The sequence below is a fragment of the Wyeomyia smithii genome, chromosome 1 (genome assembly GCF_029784165.1).
Source record: "Wyeomyia smithii strain HCP4-BCI-WySm-NY-G18 chromosome 1, ASM2978416v1, whole genome shotgun sequence".
NCBI classification, from domain to species: Eukaryota; Metazoa; Arthropoda; class Insecta; order Diptera; family Culicidae; genus Wyeomyia; species Wyeomyia smithii.
The window spans coordinates 87,133,330-87,153,123 of NC_073694.1; the positions used below are offsets into that span (position 1 = coordinate 87,133,330).

The following is a 19,794-nucleotide window of genomic DNA, read 5'->3' on the forward strand; positions in this document are numbered from 1 at the left end:
GTCTGGCGAAGTGATGAGATTGTATTTCGTTTTGTATGGTAATTTTATAGTTTTCGGCTAAATCGGCGTGAACGATAACCTCGTTTTGTTGGAAAGTAGATTTCAGATCGAGTAGGTAGTTTTTCTGTGCCTGTGGGATGTATACATATTATATGTTATAGTATGCCCAATGAAACTTTATGCTTATTTACCTTTGTGATAAAGAAGTGAGCCATCACAGCCATCCATTTAGCAATCTTCTGAAGGTATCGACAAACTCTTCTGGTTCGCAGTTCTTGTCCACTAGTTGATAATGGTTTTCAACTTGAACCCAGTTTTTGAACTCAATAACTTCAACGAGGAAATTTTCGATTCCGTCCAGCAATTTAAGTCACATAAGTTCGGACATTTGTCACATTCCAAAGAGAAACATTTTGGTGATGGACTTTTACATGCCAAGAAATTGTTAATCAACTGGTTCAATGAGATATCTTTCAGCATTGGTAATGCTTTTATAGCACGTAAGCATAAGTCAATGTTCATGCTTCATGCACACACACACTGTATGTGTACCAGAGCTGCCAGAAAGTATGCATTCCGGTGGTCGAAACTTGGCGAACATCGTAAAACCAATCTTAGAATCCGGAAATAAATCTTTAAAATTGGCGAAAATATCGTTCAGAGATCCCAAAAGCAAACGTTTTTGTCTGGTTCCACGTTTACTAGAGGTTCTAACACTGATTGTATCTTTAATACCTGGCATCGTAGTAGTACAATCGTGAAAAAATTGAGTTGCTTCCGCGTGAGCTTTCCTTTCTGACTCTGATAGCGAGATACTTGTATCTGGTAATTTTAAAATTCCTTTCGTGTCACGAACCTTCAGAGATTTTGCAGCAAACCACTGACCTTAAGATATTTTTGTATAAATAGATGCGTGATTTCGAGAAATAAGAGCAAACTTTCTACATCCGGTTACATCAATCATTTTTTGTCTACTCCAGGAGGACGCTAGCAAAGTTAGAATTTGGAACTTTTCTGATTTGGTTGATATTCCATAATTATCAATAATATCTCTTACAATAGGAACATCTGTGTCTTGATAGTACACAGGGCAATCCACCTTCAATATTTGTTTGAGTGAGTTCACAGCCTGTTTGAACAATTCAACGCGCACGCTATCTCGTCGTAGCTCCGGTACTCCGATGGACTGGATTCCAAGGCTAGATAAATTTTAATCATGGTGTGGAAGCCTTCTTCTTTGATGGCACTTCTCTCAAAACTTCGATCGACGATTCTGCTTCTAAATTTTCGATCGGTGCTGGTTCTTTCTATCTTCTATCGTTTGTTCCAGGTCGTCTTCCTCCACCTCTGTAGGCTGACAAAATTGATTCTTTTTTAGATGGGTGATCTTCAAACAACATGTTGTGCATATTTTGTCAGTGGAATCGGGAACATTTTCAAAACAATTCGATTTAAAATATGCAATAAGCTCTGGTGTAACCTTCGTAAGCTTCGTAGTTTTTCGCCAATTTGAGTGACCAGTTTTATTGAAAGGATTACAACAGAACCGCTTCCTACCACGAGCCACCGGTTTGATTACTTCACCGCCGCGATTTTTCAACATCTCGTAACACAACTAATTTCCACTCAGTCTGTTGAACAATAAACGTCAAAATCATTGTACTTAACCTAGCGTTGTTAGAAGATATCCACTCATAGCTCACACACATCAACTTCATAGCCACACAATAGAAGATGTAGGTATCCCCTGCACATTCAACGGTCTCTCCGTGTAAACAATATTAGAAGATCGTTCGCTGTTTGTAGAGGGTTTTGGGACAAATATTTGAAATATAGCTCAATAAAAATATTCGATTTTCACTTTTCTAAAAATTTGTTCACCCCTTGGTGAACAAGGGGTCATCCAAATGGAACAAATTTATGTGCAGTTATTAATTTTTCACTGCGTTTAAACGAACTGAAATAAAAAAATCAATTTTCAAAGACCTCGTGTCACTAGTGGCCTGGTTTCAGCGAGAATCGCCCATGTATAGATTACAACATCAATATTTTAGAACCTAAAAAGTGACATATATTTATTGGATTGAAGCGTTCATGTAAATCTATTTTTACAAATAAAAGTTTGAATGAGAAAGGCTGGGTCTGACCGCTAGGTGGATTCATTTAGGTTTTTTTAAAAGAAAAACCGAATTCTTAAAAAATCACCCTTTGCTTAATCGTATTAATAACCTTTTTTTCTAGCTTAACCTATCTCGTCATTTTGAATTATTTTCAACAAGATTTTATGCAAATTTTAGTAAAACTTCCTATGATTTGCAACTCAAGAAGATTATTAATTACTTGTTGAATGTTCCGACAATATACGGGATTAAATGGTTATCCATCACTTTTCATATCTTAAGTATTTATCGAACCTCTCAACCCACATTTCTAAAATCTCGTCATTCAATTCTCACTTTTTATGTCTCACTTATGTCTCACTGGAGTTTTACTCGTCATAATCATGTTCTGTTCAACGAGAAAAAATCGCGAGAGAAAAAATCAGTGCTACGGATATTTTACATTTGTAATGATTCAAGGCAGTAGATATTCGTAAAGTCTTTAGCGATCCTGAAGATGAATCCCAGAACTCTAGAGGCTTTGTCGACAGTGAACGAAATGTGAGGCTTGAATGTGAGCTGGGAATCCAAAATTACCCCCAAGTCTTAAACTTTGTTTACGCGCTCGATCTCAGTTCCTAGCAAAGCGTATTTGTAATGTATAGTGTGTTTTTTTTTTCGCGAAAATTTTATAACCGAGCATTTGGATGGATTAATGTCCATACGGTTCAGATGGCACCAATCGGCAAAAACATCTAGCTGACGTTGAAGTAAGTGACAGTCTTCAATTGTGTGAACTTGAAGATAGAGTTTGAGGTCATCCGCGTAAGACAACCGTGGTCCTTTAATAACTAGGTTCACGTCATTAAAATAAATCAGGAAAATTAGCGGTCCTAAGGGACTTCCCCGCGGTATTCCAGACGTAGCGTCAAAATAAGAGGATTGGCAATCCCTAATAGCAACGGTTAGATGGCGACCGGTAAGGTACGATTGAAACCATAGTAAAAGATTCCCGTTGATTCCAAGATTGTCAAGTTTTGCAACGGCTATGCGATGGTTCAGTTTATCGAAGACAGCTGTCAAGTCAGTGTAAATGTATCCGTCTGAGCACGTTTCACCATACTGTCACTTATGTACGAAGTGAGGCAAAGTAAATTAGTGGCGGTGGAGCGACTGACTGTGAATCCATGTTGGTCAGTGCTTATGAAAGCTTTGCAGTGAGCGAGCAAAGGCTCCATGATGACAAGCTCGAACAGTTTGGCAACAGCACAGAGCGAGGTGATGCCACGATAATTGCTCACATCGTTTTTGTTTCCCTTCTTGTGTACTGGAAACATGTACGCCGATTTCCAGCAGGACGGGAAGACACCGAAAGTGACAGATAGCTGGAAAACATGCAGAAGCGGAGATAGGAGGTTATCAATCTGCGTTTTAAGAAACGTCCACGGAATCCCGCCAGGACCCGGGTTTAATGATGCTTTGAGTTTGCAGCAGGCTCTAGATATCATCGTCGCGTCTAAATTAAAAGTGTTCAAAGTTTGATCGGACCGTGGGGTATTACTAGCGACACGTTCAACGTGTTCTCGGAGAAAAGCTGACAGATGTCCTGCGGGGTGGTTGCCTCCTTACCGTTGAATGTCATAGAAGAGGGTATACCACCTTCATGTCGTTGGACGAGACTTGAGCATTCTCTGTAAATCTTGATGATATCGGAGAAAGCATCGTTTCGCAACACTTTTGCAGGTGTGGTTGATTCTCACGTAATGACGTTTTAGGGACAGTGTACGGTGCTTAGTAAATTTTTTCAAGGCAGCTCTCTTCTGGGATTTCAACTGCCGAAGTTCTCTCGTTTGCCACGGCTGTCGAGGCGCAGGATGCTGGCACTTCTTTGGGACGTATCAGTCGATGGCGTAGGCCAATACGTTGGAGAAAGTTTGAGCGGCGTCATCGGCATCGACGGAGTCAAAAATAGAGTTCCAGTCAAGCTCGGAGAAAAACTCAGCGATTTTCTTGTGATCGGCCTTGCGGAAGTCGTAAGATACGGTAGCGGATGCAGTGTCAAGGTCGCGTTTCAATTCGGCGTTTATAGTTACTAATAATGGTGGGTGATGGGGGACTATTTTAACCAATGGAGCAGGGGCCTCGCAGAAATATGGGGCCGTGTCCTGAGCGCTCACAAAGCAAAGGTCTAAAATGCGGTTGTTCTGGTTGGTAATATGGTTAATTTGAATGAGTGTGGCTGAGCTATAGCAATCCAAAAGTAAAGCTACGTTAGAATGGATGCTCGAATGATCCACGTCCGGAAAAAGAAACCCGTCTCGAAATTCTCTCCATGAAATCCGGGGAAGATTGAAATCGCCGAACACCATAACTTCGTCTGTTGCTTTTGCGGTTTCCAACACTGAGAAGACTGATTGGCAATGAGCAACAATCTATTCACGCTCATGTACTCGATCCGCAGGTATGTACAGAGCGCAGAAAAAAAAATTAAGATCGCCCAGTTTGATCGCTGTCCAAACTTGTTCAAGGCTCAAAGAGGCAGCATCCACTAAAGTTTTGACTTCGAATTTGGAATTAACAGCCACGAGAACGCCACCACCAGTAGATTTGCGACTATTGTCGGTGCTCCTATCACAACGGAAAACCTCGTAGTTATTTCCAAACACCAGACGAGAAAGTGTGCGGGAGTCCAGCCATGTCTCCGTAAGAACTATGATATCGCAGCAAAGATCCGAGACGGCAACGCGGAAATCATCAACAACGCTGTTCATACTGCCGATATTCTGGTAGCACACGGTGACCTCTTGGTGGCGGATACAAAGCAAGCTGATTGTTGGTCGTGTTGTTGATGTGCTGCTCGAAGTGCCGGAAGTGCAGCTAAAATGCGAATCGGTATCAGGCATCGATTGGGACGAATCGTAATAATACTTGCCTGCTGAAGCAGGTTGGAAGACCCCCGACCACATCTGCCCTCAGGACCGAGACGATTGTGGTGAGCGCTAGCTGCAATAGGCGCGACTGGGGCAGAGGAACCGGGGGCTTCCAATTTGCTTTCCACATTGCGTCCCGGTTGCAGCTGCGTTCCAATATTGGAGGGCTCGTTATCGACGTTGCCTGAGATAACCGGCTGGAAGACCCTCTCTGTTGCTCTGAACTTAGTACCGGGACGGCTCTGTTGGCGGGGACATTGACGAAGAACGAAGAGGTTATCAATTCTCGAAGATGGTAGAACCGAGATAGAGTCAGAGGGGACTCCCATTAAACCTTGTTGCGTGCGTCCCGGTATAGCCATATAAGTCGCTAGCTCGAAGATGGTGGATCGGTCACTGTGGCATCTACGGGTTGAACAGGTGAATTCAGTGGTTCCTTTGAAAAGAAATCATCATATTACTGATGATTTCTCTATCGGTTGTGTAATTGCGAGGGGGTGTTCCGGGTTTAGCTCAGACCCATCATGGGCGTTACTGGAGACGAAGCCTGGGATAGCAATAGCGGTGTCGTTGATTTTTTGGTTTTCAGTGGTACGCGAAATTTTTGTGCCTTATAATCCTCGAATTCGCGAAAGAGAGTACCCTCCGGCCAGGTTTCTGGATCTAGTGCTTTGGCCTTCAGGGATGGATCAACTACAATTTTGAAGGACACGAACGTAAGCGTGCTAATATCCCTGTCCTTCGGAACAAGTTTGACAACAACGGGGTCGTCGTCGGTCTGGAGATAGGCTTTCCCTATAGTTGACATAGATTCCGTAGAGAAATTAGGTCGAATCCTAGATATATACAACCAGAATTTTTCTTCGATGTTATTGGTAACGGGTGCTACGCGAAGTTATCCAGAGTTCACTTACTACCGGCAGTACAATTGTCCGAAGATCGTGGGGCCGCATCTGATTCTCGAGGTCGCTTGAAAGCTCTGTGTTAATCTACTGCAGGCCAACGATTCCGTAGAGACGGTGAAAATTGGGCAGTCGGTTTCGTGTGTAGTTGTTTCATTTCGCCGCGTAGTTCACTGATCGCGTTAGTAAGCGCGAACAACTCGGCACAATTGTCACACATCCAAAAGAGATTTTTTTGTGCGAAGTTAAGTACCCTAGCAGCGCGCGTGACACAGGTACTCATGTGGATGTCGCTCCGCAATAACCACGGCAGGTAACAAAATCGATGCCCGAAATAGCATCGAAGCATTTTGCACACGTTTTAGCCTTAGCTATATATGGAGTTCCAACACCCACTCACACTCTTGGAATAGATTATCTTCGCAGTATGTTGTGATGGTTCAATCGGAGGGTTTGTGAACAGGCTTATTGTTGATTTGACGGAGAGATGGTGTTGTTGAGAAAAAAAAATCGAGCAGGACAACAGTGCAGGAAAGCAAGCTGGCTACAAACACAAAAACACTGCAGTTAGCACGTCAGAAGTTTCATTAAATTAAGCACTATGACGCGATTTTTCGCACGATACTTCACTTGCCCGGTACAAAAAGGAGAACAAAGAAGAGTTCGATAGGTGTGCAATAGCCGAAAAGTGTGAAAACACTACAAAAAACGGTATAAATAATCGGCGTAAACAAACTCAACTGAACAGACAACTAGTGATGCCAGAGGGTATTTGGAAATCCGCGCATAAAAAACGCGTCCAAAATGAACAAAATCATGACAGTTTATCATGAATTCGATAACTATGGGCTCCTGTTTTTAAACATACAGCACATCCTGACAAAATCGTCGACAAAATGAAATTTCGTTTTTGTACTGCCGGAAAGATTGAAAAATAAGTTTTTAAATGCTTATTTTATTCCCTGTTCAAGATTGATTTTGTTCAACGCTGATCTTGCTACGAAGCGGCTGCTGACTTTGGCTGAAACCAACAAACAGCTTTTCCATAACTAGCAGAATCATGCCAATGAAATCATTATGCAAAAAAATTACAGATTTCACGTTTCACGTCAACAAGTTCAGAGGGAATCTCAGAACTTGTTGAGCAAATGAAACGGCAGACATGCAGGATCTTGATTTTCCCGGCGTAAATCCTAATTTCCCGGTTTTCCCGGTGATTTGAAATTCCCGGCTTTTTCCCGTTTTCCCGGTAGAGTGGCCTCCCTGCCATCATTATTCAGTTCTTCAGTCTCTGTCGATCCGAGAAAGTTGGTGTTCATGAGAACCTCCAACGTTTCTCTGGTAGTAACAGTGAGGCATTCATCCTCTTTCCTTACTTGTCCTAAACCGTTAGTATGGTCTTTGGACATCGCCTTTTGGAGCCGCGTAGATTCCGGCAGAGTTTGAATTCTTTCACAGAAACTAACTCTGGAATTTCGTTTAGCCTTGCGTAGCTCGGCGTTGTACTTAGTGAGGGACGCTCTGTAGTCGTCCCAGTTAGATGTGACTTTTGCCCTGAACAACCGCCTATTTTCCCGACGAAGGTCACTGAGTTGATCATTGCACCAGAGTACGTCACGGCATACTGACCGCTGATAATAAAGGAATCTCCTGCAAAGAACAAATAACCACAGTAATTCCAAAATCCACGCAAAAAACGCGTCCAAAATGAATAAAATCATGACCGCACGAGCGCAGCAATTTCGGGTAGCGGTATATCAGCTTGGTCGCCCTGGAAGTAGGCCGACGCGAAAACCATCTCCTGCTTTCCTCTGGTTGTCGGTGCTTCGACCGTGACGGCAACGACATCGCGTTGGATAAATTCTGTAATAAGTGAAAATTTTAGTTCTCTATGTAACAGAATTGCAGTCCTTGGTTTGAACTGCGTGTATCAGTAGATTAACCTACCGTTAGGAGAGTCCGAGAACTTTGTTGATTCGTTGATCCACGACTCCTCGATGAATGCAGCCGATAGCTGCTCTTTGGCGAATCTTCTGCAAAGAACACCCGAGGCGCCTTTTGCGTGATGGAGATTCGCAGCGAAGGCTGCTCACTTTGCAATGCAGTGGCCGTCTTTGTTCGGATCGGAAGATGATCCGAGTATTGGCTGACGGCTGCCAACAGCGGTTTGGCTGGTTGATGGAAGTTGCTCTTCCTCACTGTTCGGCTTCGGTTGCAGCAGTCGATTGGCAACAGAAGGTCGTCGCGCACTCTGTGGCGGTTTTTGACTCCGGGGGGTGCGAGTGTTCGGTGGTTGATGCTTCACACTCTAGCGAGTCTTAAGCGGAACCGTCCGAGCAGCCGCGGGGTTGCGTTGTTTGGGTGGTGACAGGGCACTCCCGAGGGAGCATCCTGCGCGTACCTTCCCAGCCACAGTGTTGCGTTCGGGTGGTTGTGGGGCACTCCCGGAGGAGTTTCCCACGCGAACCTTTAGCCCATTCGCACGATCGCTTTGCCTGGGTGGTGGCAGGGTACTCCCGGAGGAGTTACCCCCACGTACCTTCCCTGACATTGCGACGGAGTCTTCTCTGCCTGTGACGTTCGGCCTTCCGCTTACCTTACGGTTGCGTGCTTTGCCGAAACTGAAGTGCAGTTCATGGTTTCCATTTTCGATGAGTTTGGCCGATTCTTCGTCGATATCCAGAACTAGCTCGACCAAGGTCTTTACCAATTGGCGGTTACAGACTCGCCACATTTTGGTAGAGAGATGGTCGTTCTGATTCTGGAGTGAACGAAGGATTTTCTCGTCCGGAGAGTTCGCACTGTCTGCGAAGTAACCGACATAGCATCTGGCCTTCGGCACATCCTTCATGTGGTATACACGAAGCTGTGCTCCCTCCCACGGTACGAGGTAAGGTACCTCCCTTTCCAACCACTGCACTGTGTCGGTGTCGGCACAGGCAAGTTGCAGGAAGCCATTTTTTGGATGACAAACGTTAAACTTGGGTTTGGTGGTTGGATTTTCGTGGTCAGCAATGTGATCTAGGATGGAGGTCCAGACAGTCTGAAGCTGGTCCGTTTCGAGTAGGAAGCTGGGGTGGGTAGCAGAAGTAACCGCAAGGCTTACAGCTCCCGTCATGTCCCTAAATGTGGCCGTCGGGAGCGGCTTCGGATCCAATGACCCCAAACCAGTGCCGTTCCGCAATTTTTTAGGCTGTGGACACTTAGTACTGGTGTTTGGGGACACCTGATGGCGATTTGCTTTGTTTGAGCAAGCTGCTTTGTCGGAAGAAGGGCCAACTTCCTGGCTTCTTCGTACGAGACCGGAGCGAAGATTTTTGCTCAGTCGCCGTCTTTGCGCATTTGAAAGTCGCTTGACAAGGGGTGCCGATGATTCGGGTTTCCCTTCGTCATCGGGCCTTGTCTCTGAACCGGGATGTAAGTCCATTTGACTTTCGTCATTCCCTTGTGGAGAACGTAGGATTAAAGATGAAGCAGATGGTCCTCCGTCCAGCAATTCACTGTCGAGGTTGAAATCATCCTCATGCTCCATCTTTTCCGTTCTGCCCGGTGCGTTTGTTTTTATTGGACTACGCTCCGATAAGTCCATGGGTACCGGCAAAGAAAGGCTGCCGGTGGCCGAATTTTGTGAATTGATGTGATCCATAAAATTCCAATGAGTCGCTGGGAAAAGAAGAGTCCGCTGCATTAGTGACCCGCGTGATGCAGTAAGGGCTAATTACTGTGAAGGGTTCCCTGGTGCTCCACAGGCTCCGTTAGAGGCTGGGTATTTATTAAACCCCCCTCCACCACGTCATCCATCGGCATTGGATTTTACGCAACAGCCATGGTTAAGAGCTGTTGCAACCATGCTCCTTTACAGGGGCTTTGGACCCTCTGCTCCAGTTCTCAATAATTCAAGTCTATTCGTAAAGGCTAAACTGAACCAAGAGAACCGTAACAGGCGGAGTTATGCGAGGGATAGGATCAAAATTATCTTTTGTCAAGGGGTGAGACATTTATGTAGACCCTACACCCACCATTGACTATTTGTATATGTTGCTCGTGAATTTGATAAAAGGTTATTGAATTATAGCTTGAGCACTTGAAACTCGGCCAATGTTGTCATGATTACATGTCCCGATCTTATTCTTGTAGATTCTCTTGAGATGTAGTTCCACGTCAAAAAATATTCTCATTATGCTCTTCATCAGTATATGTATGTGCTAAAAAATATAAGGTACAACTGATAAATATGCATACATAAGGGTTAGTAATTCTACCCTTACAGTACAATTAAAGCCTTTTTTCATTCTAAAAATATGATCCAATATTACTACTCAAAATAGTAAACGAAATATGTATTAATTTATTTTCAACTTGAATATCTTTGCAGGTAATGCCATCGGTGTTCCACAATGTCCAGAACCACACGGCGAACAAGCTTATCTGCATCCAGATCACTGTGACCAATTTTTCCTATGTAGAAACGGTACGCTGACATTAGAAACATGTGAAAATGGTCTATTGTTCGATGGAAAAGGAGCAGTCCATAATCACTGTAACTACAACTGGGCTGTTGACTGTGGCAATCGCAAGTTTGTCACCGATCAATCCCCTATTTCAACACCAGGATGCGAGTACTTATTTGGGATTTACCCAAATAGTGGTCAATGTTCTACCACATATACTAAATGTGCCTTTGGCGAGCCCCACTCGGAACATTGCGATACTGGACTAGTGTACGATCATCGCATTCACGGATGTCAGTGGCCTGATCTAATGCTAGAAACATGCAATCCCGAGGCTGTAATTGGATTTAAGTGCCCGGAATCAGTTCCATCTAACTCAATTAATCATCGTTTCTGGCCATATCCAAGATTTCCAGTACCAGGCGATTGCCACCGTCTTATTACTTGCGTCGATGGTCATCCACGTCTTATAACATGTGGTGATGAAAAAGTGTTTAACGAAAATTCTTTAACTTGCGAAGATCCAGAAAACGCTCCATACGCTTGTAGATACTAACTACATTTTCTCGATTCTCGAGTGCTTAAGGATGTGTACAGAAATGTTAAACCAAATTAGTCCAGAAGAATTATCAAAAATATTCTCTCACTCAAAAATATGCTTCTTTTACATGTAAATTTTCGCCTTTTACAAAACAAAACAAAACATCTCATAGATTGATATTATTCGTTCGAAAATGAAATGCTATGATGAAATTGAACCGTTTAGTGAAAAAAAATCATTGTGAAAAATTCATTTATTCGTTTCGTAGAAAAAATCAACCCAAATAAAGCAAAATGTTACCAATACAGAACATATATTACTAGCCAACCCGTCTCATGAATGTTGTTTTATTTTACCTTAGGAATCGTTTTTTCATATTAGTTCGTTGATTTCTTCAGTCCTCGTTCTTAGAGTGCCTATATATAACTAGAGTGGTGCCGTATCATTCAAAGTAACGCTGGTAACACTGGTAACACTGAACATTCTGTCTCTTTTCCCCGCACGAGTTATATAGGTTGCTTACTCAATTGGAATGACACTGACACTGACTGATAATTTTTATTCGAATCTTGACAGTGTCGCCACTCTATGTATATTTACAGACACTCTACTTGTTCCTATCCGCTCAACATAACGTGTGACCAAGGCTCCTGATTCCTGCATTGAATCTTCATTCGATTCGTGAATCGTTCGCTGTGAACTAATAACAATGTACCACGAACACTTACTTCATCAGGGGCGGGCACGTGTTCGGATGAACTGAAACGATCGATTTGTGTCTTTTTTTTCATGCCGATTCTCATAATTCGCCGAATGGATACGATTCAAAATCGCATTGATGATACTCAGTAATTGTTGGTATCGGTTTACCGTGGCATTGATAGATTCATCACGGCAAATCAAATCGAAACGCAGCACTACTCTGCAATTCTCTGGTGAGTCCAGCGACGCAAAGATTTCTAGCGATGTCATTTTGTATGATTATTTCTCGCACAGTACAATGCAGCATAACCACATAATGGATAACAATAACTAATATGTTGTTGGATAGATAAAATGTACAACAATTGTGTAATATGCTAGTTATCACTCTAATTTCATTGCTAAGCGGTAAAATTGATAAAAAGTTTCAATAACAAATTTACGCGAACAATGAACCAATTACATGCGAGCATTCCTAGCACAGACGACTTGAATGGACACCATCCGTTCCCTGTGATATTCTCTGTATCAATAACAAAATAAAATTTGGCAGAGTCTTCCCGTCCCAACAGGTTGATTTGTTTTTGCTCCCATGAGCTTAGACTAATATGATGTCTCGAAGGTAAAAGTTTCCAAAAAGTTTGAAACAATCCCCTTTCTTGAACAATTTCTAAACTTGCTTTTAGAACCTAGTAAAAACTAATGTCTTGAAAGAAAACATGCCGATAAAAGCAACAGTACCAGTGGAGTAAAGAACCACAGGGTTCTCGTCGTCTATGATTGCTGCGGTACACTTCCATTCGTACATTTCAGCAGTACACTTCTATTCGTACTGCAGCGGTACTATTCGTATTGCAGTGGCACCCTTTTGTTCGTACATTTCTATACGTGTGCAATCGAGGAAAAACTGCAATGCTGCTGTTGATGGTGATTGAAAGTTTATCTCATAAATATGATTACCATAAATTACTCAACAAGAATTGTAAATTTTTGCAACGGATATTTATTTAATTTTATCTTCAATATTTTAATAATCGTGACCGGATAGTATCGAAAGAGTGAAGTCATAAATATATACATTTATAGAAGAGTAAGAGTCTGCGAATACTTGTGAATTTTTGGTTCATTTACTAAGATTCATTCAGAATCTCTTTTTACATTTCAAAATTGTTAGATGAGATATTATTATTCTAAGCTTTACCATGATAAACGTACAATTAGCTGTCTTCGTAAAACAGCGAATATAGTTGTAGGCAAATGAAAGAAATTGTCAAGCAAAAAACAAAAATGGAATTGTTTTTTTTTTTTTTTTTGTTCATCTATAATTTATTTGACACGGCACAAATACAATTTAATGTTTAACGGCGTCAATTATATCTGGTAGCTTACTTTCTAAAGTATCTTAATAACTAAAAGCAAATTTTTTATCCTCGCTGCCGACTACGAGCTGAAACTAAATGTAACTTAAAGCTATAATATTTTGCATTAAAAGCACTGGTTTACTGCATGATGGTTTTCATTGCCATAGGTAAGCACATGTTCCGCTGCTGGGCCAAGATATTACGGACTGACATATTGGGTTGTCTCCCTCGGGACCTGATAGTATCGTGCGGGTCTAGTTGCTGTTTCCGGATCCGAGGTCTTAACGTGTTCTTGTCGTTTGGTTGGATGTAGGCGGAAGGGAACAGGATTAAACTGGGGCGTGGATGGATTTCAGGAAAACGTATATAAGGGACATGTAGAATAGGTCACGGCTCGCCAAGACATCACGAACAGGAACAGCCGGCTGCCTACCTTCGGCCTGCAGGGAAGCTATTAATTTAGACCTGGCGTCACGGTGTACAGGGCATGACCAAACCACATGCTCTATGTCGTGATAACCTTCACCACAGGAACAGATACCACTTTCCCCGAGCCCAACACGGCGGAGATGCGCGTCAAATCTATAGTGATTGGACATAAGCCGGGACATCACGCAAATGAAATCCCGACCTACATCCAACCCCTTGAACCACGGGTTCGTCGACACCTTGGGGATTATGGAATGTAACCACCTTCCCAGTTCCCCTCTGGTCCAAGCATTTTGCCAACTGATGATCGTATTCTGACGTACAAATGAGAAAAATTCATTAAAGGCAATTGGTCTTTCATAAATTCCACCGTTTGTTGCGCCCACCTTAGCCAAAGAGTCCGCTTTCTCATTGCCCGGTATCGAGCAGTGAGAAGGGACCCACGCTAAGGTAATCTGAAACGATTTTTCGGATAAAGCACTCAGATGTTCCCGTATTTTCCCCAGGAAATACGGCGAGTGCTTAACATCTTTCATCGATCGGAGAGCCTCAATGGAACTGGGACTGTCCATAAAGATGAAATAATGGTCCGTGGGCATTTTTTCGATAATCTCTAGGGTGTACTGAATTGCAGCCAATTCTGCGACGTAAACAGAAGCAGGATTATCAAGCTTATGGGAGACGGTTAAATTGTTATTGAAAATACCGAAGCCAGTGGACCCATCAAAAAGTGATCCGCCAGTGTAGAACATATTGTCGCAGTTGATGTTTCGATATTTATTGGAAAAAATTTTGGGGATCTGCTGCACGCGTAAATGATCCGGGATTCCACGAGTTTCTTCTATCATGGATGTATCGAAAAACACAGTAGAATCAGAAGTATTTGATAAGTCGACACGATTTGGAATATTCGAAGAAGGGTTAATATTATGGGACATGTGATTGAAATACAATGTCATAAAACGGGTTTGAGAATTAAGTTCGATTAACCTTTCAAAATTTTCAATCACAGGACGGTTCAAGACCTCACATTTGATAAGAATGCGAGAAGAGGTTTCGGGATACGTGTCATTTCACCGTTGTTCAAAATAGTCATGTCGAAGGCTCCAGAAGCGGTTTTTCAATGGTAGTACTCCAGCTAAGACCTCCAAACTCATCGTATGGGTCGACTGCATGCAACCCAAGGCGATACGCAAACAACGATATTGTATTCGCTCCAGTTTGATCAAATGTATGTTTGCTGCGGAGCGGAAGCAGAAACACCCGTACTCAATGACAGACAATATCGTTGTTTGGTAAAGCCTTATAAGGTCTCCTGGGTGGGCTCCCCACCATTGTCCGGTTATTGTACGAAGAAAATTCACTCTTTGTTGACATTTTTTCATCAGATACCTAACGTGACAACCCCAGGTGCCTTTAGAGTCGAACCAGACACCAAGATATTTGTGTACCAAAACCTGAGAAATCGTTTTACCCATTAATTGTGTTTGAAGCTGAGCAGGTTCATGCTTCCTAGAAAAAACTACTATCTCAGTCTTCTCCGGAGAGAATTCGATACCTAGCTGAAAAGCCCAAGCAGACAAATTGTCCAAGGTATCTTGCAATGGTCCTTGCAAATCGGCAGCTTTGGCTCCTGTAACAGAGATTACACTGTCGTCTGCAAGTTGTCTTATCGTGCATGAATTTGCCAGACATTCGTCGATGTCATTTACATAAAAGTTGTAAAGAAGGGGGCTTAAACATGAGCCCTGGGGAAGACCCATGTAGCTAATGCGAAAAGTTGCCAAATCGCCGTGCGTAAAATGCATGTGCTTTTCGGACAGCAAATTGTGCAAAAAATTGTTCAAAATTGGAGAAAATCCTTGTCGGTGAAGTTTACCCGAAAGAATGTCAATAGAAACGGAATCAAAAGCCCCCTTAATGTCCAAGAACGCAGACGCCATTTGTTCTTTGCGAGCATACGCCAGCTGAATATCTGTTGAAAGCAACGCAAGACAATCATTCGTCCCTTTGGCACGGCGGAAGCCAAATTGAGTATCTGATAGTAGACCATTTGATTCGACCCAATGGTCTAAACGACGGAGTATCATTTTTTCCATCAATTTCCGGATACAGGATAGCATTGCAATCGGCCTATAAGAGTTGTGATCAGAAGCTGGTTTCCCTGGTTTTTGGATGGCGATCACCTTCACTTGCCTCCAATCCTGCGGTACATTGTTTTGCTCCAGGAACTTATTGAACAAGTTCAACAAGCGCCTCTTGGCATTGCCGGGTAGATTCTTCAACAAGTTGAATTTGATTCTATCTAACCCAGGCGCGTTATTGTTACAGGACAGGAGGGCAACTGAAAATTCTGCCATCGTAAAAGGTGATTCTATCGCGTCGTGGCCCGGAGACGCATCGCGAACAATGTTTTGCTCAGGAACAGAGTCCGGACATACTTTCCTGGCAAAATCAAATATCCACCGACTTGGAGACTCCTCGCTTTCGTTGACCGTTACGCGATTCCGCATTCTTCGGGCTGTGTTCCAAAGAGTGCTCATCGATGTCTCCCTCGACGTCTCGTTCACGAACCGACGCCAATATCCGCGTTTCTTTGCTTTAACCAGGCTTTTAAGCTTGGTATTAAGCTCCGAATACCGTATATAGTCGTCGGGTATACCTCCCTTCTGGAAGGCCAAAAACGCGTCGGATCTTTGCGTGTAGACATCGGAGCACTCTTTGTCCCACCACGGAGTTGGAGGCCGCTCTTTGATCGTTACGCCGGGATATTTCTTCGTTTGAGCTTGCAACGCGGCGTCGAGGATTAAGCCCGCGAGGAGGTTGTATTCTTCAAGTGGTGGGTGATGTTGAATCGACTCGACCGCTTTTGAAATCATTTCCTCGTATAACTTCCAATCGACATTCCGTGTGAGGTCATACGGAATGTCAATTGGTCGCATGCGAGTTGATCCGTTAGTAATTGAAATAAGAATAGGCAGATGGTCGCTACCGTGAGGATCGAGGATTACCTCCCATGTGCAATCCAACCGTAGCGACGTCGAACATAAGGATAGATCCAAAGCGCTTGGGCGCGCTGGAGGTTTCGGGATACGTGTCATTTCACCGTTGTTCAAAATAGTCATGTCGAAGTCATCGCAAAGGTTATAGATTAAAGAGGAGCGGTTATCATTGTAGGGGGAACCCCAAGCCACACCATGAGAGTTGAAGTCTCCCAAAATCAAACGTGGCGAGGGAAGTAGTTCTATTAAATCAAAGAGCAACCGTTGCCCAACCTGTGCTCTGGGAGGAATATATATTGAGGCAATACAAAGCTCTTTACCTTGTATTGTCATTTGACATGCGACAACTTCGATGCCTGGAATCGAGGGGAGGTTAATACGATAGAAAGAATAGCACTTTTTAATCCCTAAAAGTACTCCTCCATATGGGGTGTCTCGATCAAGGCGAATAATATTAAAATCATGGAAGTTGAGATCAATATTTGAAGTAAGCCAAGTTTCACAAAGGGAAAATGCATCGCATTTGTTTCTATTTATTAAAACTTTAAATGAATCCATTTTTGGTAAAATACTTTTACAACTCCACTGTAAGACAGAGATAGAATCCTTCGTATACGCAGATGAATTAGGCATCGAAGGATACAATCGCTGCAAGGAGGGGCCATTGGGCAGTCAACTGCTTCAAAAATGATCTAACTGTTGGGAGGAATGCTGTAAAAAAAATTTTAATTGGATCGGGTACATTGGAAGTTTCAAAAATCCAGTCCACAATGTCAGAAAATTTCACTAATCCAGAGTTTGTTTCATCAACTGGGAGTGCAAAAGGAGCAACTGGGGTTTTCGATGTTCCTGGCAGTGCTGGGAACTCCTTCTGAGACTTTAAATTTGCAAGCCCAGGAGGAGTTTGCTTCGGTTTTTTCGCAGCACTGTTTGGTTTGTTTGTAACTTTCATTTCACTTTGGGAAATCTTAGGACCTTTTCGAAGAAGTTTAGGAGAGGAAATATTTTTCCTCTTTCTAGACGCCCCAGGATTGGCATAAGTTGTTCCCGCTGGTGAATCGTCAGAATCGGTTTCATCAGAGGACAACAGATCAAAGGGGTTCGATGTTATGGTAGAAGTGGTCACGGTCTTCTTCAGCATCTCAGCGTAAGATCGCTTTGAACGCTTCTTAAGTGACCGCTTGATTTTATCTCTGCGCTGCATGTACACCGGGCATGTGGAGAGCTCATGCTGATTTTCCCCGCAGTGAATACATTTTTCAGCATTTACACTGCAAGAATCGTCCGCATGAGTTTCTCCACACTTGCTACATCGTGCCTTATTGCAGCAGTAGGCGGCTGTGTGGCCTAGCTGCTTGCAATTGGTGCAATTCATAACACGGGGTACATACAATCGCACAGGCAGACGAACCCGATCGATCGAGACGTGGCTAGGGAGAGCAGATCCGGCAAACGTAACACGAAACGAGTCTGACGGAGTGTACACTTTTGTGCCGTTGACAAGAGACACAGACCGCAATTGCTTGCAATCTATGATCTTTACTTTTACGTCGTGACACAATGCATTTTTGAAGCAGCCAAAACCGCTTGCCAAGATACACTCGACCGACAGACTCGAATCGGTTATGACACCGTCGATCTCCACGTCTCGTGCGGGTATATAAACGCGATACTCGCGTGTGAAAAGCTCGGAGCGAGCAATAGCGTTGGCCTGTTCCAGGTCGCTGACCACGACACGGAGCTTGTTGGGTATGACCTTGGAGATTTCGGTCACGGCCTTGTACCCCTCCGTCAGGTCTTTCGAAATCTGCAGGATGTTTAACGGTTTCGATTTCGGTCCTGCTTTTGGCCGAAAGAAAACAGTAAAGCTGCCCTGAGATCCGTCCGGGTAAAGCCTGGGGCGAGGGGGGACTGGAGAATTAACAGAGGAAAGGTTGGCAGGAGGGACAGGGTCGGAGGGGTTCGGGGGTGGTGTCACGGGAGGCAAGGGATCTACATCCATCGCACTAAATCTAGCGCACTAGCGCCGACAGAACACGTACCTCTTTACTTCTCCTTTCAGCAGGGTTGGTTGTCCGAACGGTCGAAGCTGCAGCCGTTACAGCCAGCAGCACCAATACAGCAGCTCCAAACAGCCACCAGCAGCGAGCCGGGTGTGTGATCACTCAGCACAGCGACACAACTCGCTGTCAACTGTTGGCTTCTTCTTTTTCCTCCTTTGTGTTGAGATTCTCGTCCACTGCTGTAGCACAAATCACTTAGCAGCCAAATCGGCTTACGCACCAGCAAACAGCCACGATGCGAAACAGTTGCACAAAGGCGGGCGACCTTGAACCTTCACTCGACCAGGCAAACAATGCCAACACTTGCTCGCGCGTCTTTTGTTTTATATTCTATCGGAGCGATCACCAAACACGTCCCATTCTGATGCGTGTTCGGCACAGAATGAAATGGAATTGTTGATTGCTGCGATTTTTTGCTAGAATTTGTTAATAATTTTGTTCAACATAACCTCTTATGTTTGCCAATTAATGAACCTTTGTAAGGGTTTCCATATTATTTTGAAAGTAAGATTCAAATTATTACTAGATTTGATTTAATCAGAGTTAAATAAGACAAAACCATTCATTATGATAACGTAAGTATTATTGGATTTTGTTTTCGAGAATATAGAGTTAATTCTGACTTTGACGCATTACGAGAAATTCTTGGTGCTTCTTCAACAAGCACGATATGCTTGTGCCTTGTCAAATACATGATGTTTGAACAAAAAAATACTACAGGCATAATATCGTCAGATATAAACGATGTTCTCTCGAGTGTTGTTGAATATATTTCAAAAATTGATTTCTAGGGGAGGCTGAAAATAAAAGTACGTACAGTCGCTTAGCAAACACATTGATTCTGTCTGAAGACTCATATTTTGTAACAAAAAATCCCCTAATTACAGTGTTTAGTCCCACGTCATCATTTCATACAACCCAAGGGCTGTATACCTTGTAGTATTTAGATTCTAAAACCGATTTAGCAAACTTTCACAATAATCAATTGAACACCCGAAACAATGTTAAATTCTAAGAGATGGCGCTGTAGTGGTAGTGGTAGTAAAGTAAAAATTTCTGCGAGCATTTTGCTTATTGACCGGAAAAACTGCTATTAGTTACCTTGTTTTTATATTATTCTAACTTTCTAGTAGTTACTTTTACTATATGCAATCTATTTTTATCAAAAACCTTGATTTTCCTATACAACTCCGTTGACTCAACTACTATATTGAGTCAATATAGCAGCAAAATCAAGTTTTTTGATAAAATTAGATTAAATATAGTAAAAGTAAGTACTAGAAAGTTAGATCTTCGACGCTGTGAGTTTCCGAA

At 43.0% G+C, this 19,794-nt stretch overlaps 1 protein-coding gene across 1 annotated transcript in view; it reads left to right on the top strand.

The window, feature by feature from the left end:
• LOC129726292 (protein obstructor-E) overlaps nucleotides 1–11,250 on the top strand; it is a 115,234-nt gene extending 103,984 nt beyond the window's left edge. The window contains exon 2 of the mRNA XM_055682983.1: nucleotides 10,307–11,250. Within this exon, the coding sequence (XP_055538958.1) occupies nucleotides 10,307–10,938 (632 nt within the window). The 3' untranslated portion in view covers nucleotides 10,939–11,250. The remainder of the gene's footprint in view (nucleotides 1–10,306) is intronic.
• Nucleotides 11,251–19,794: the final 8,544 nt, after the last annotated feature.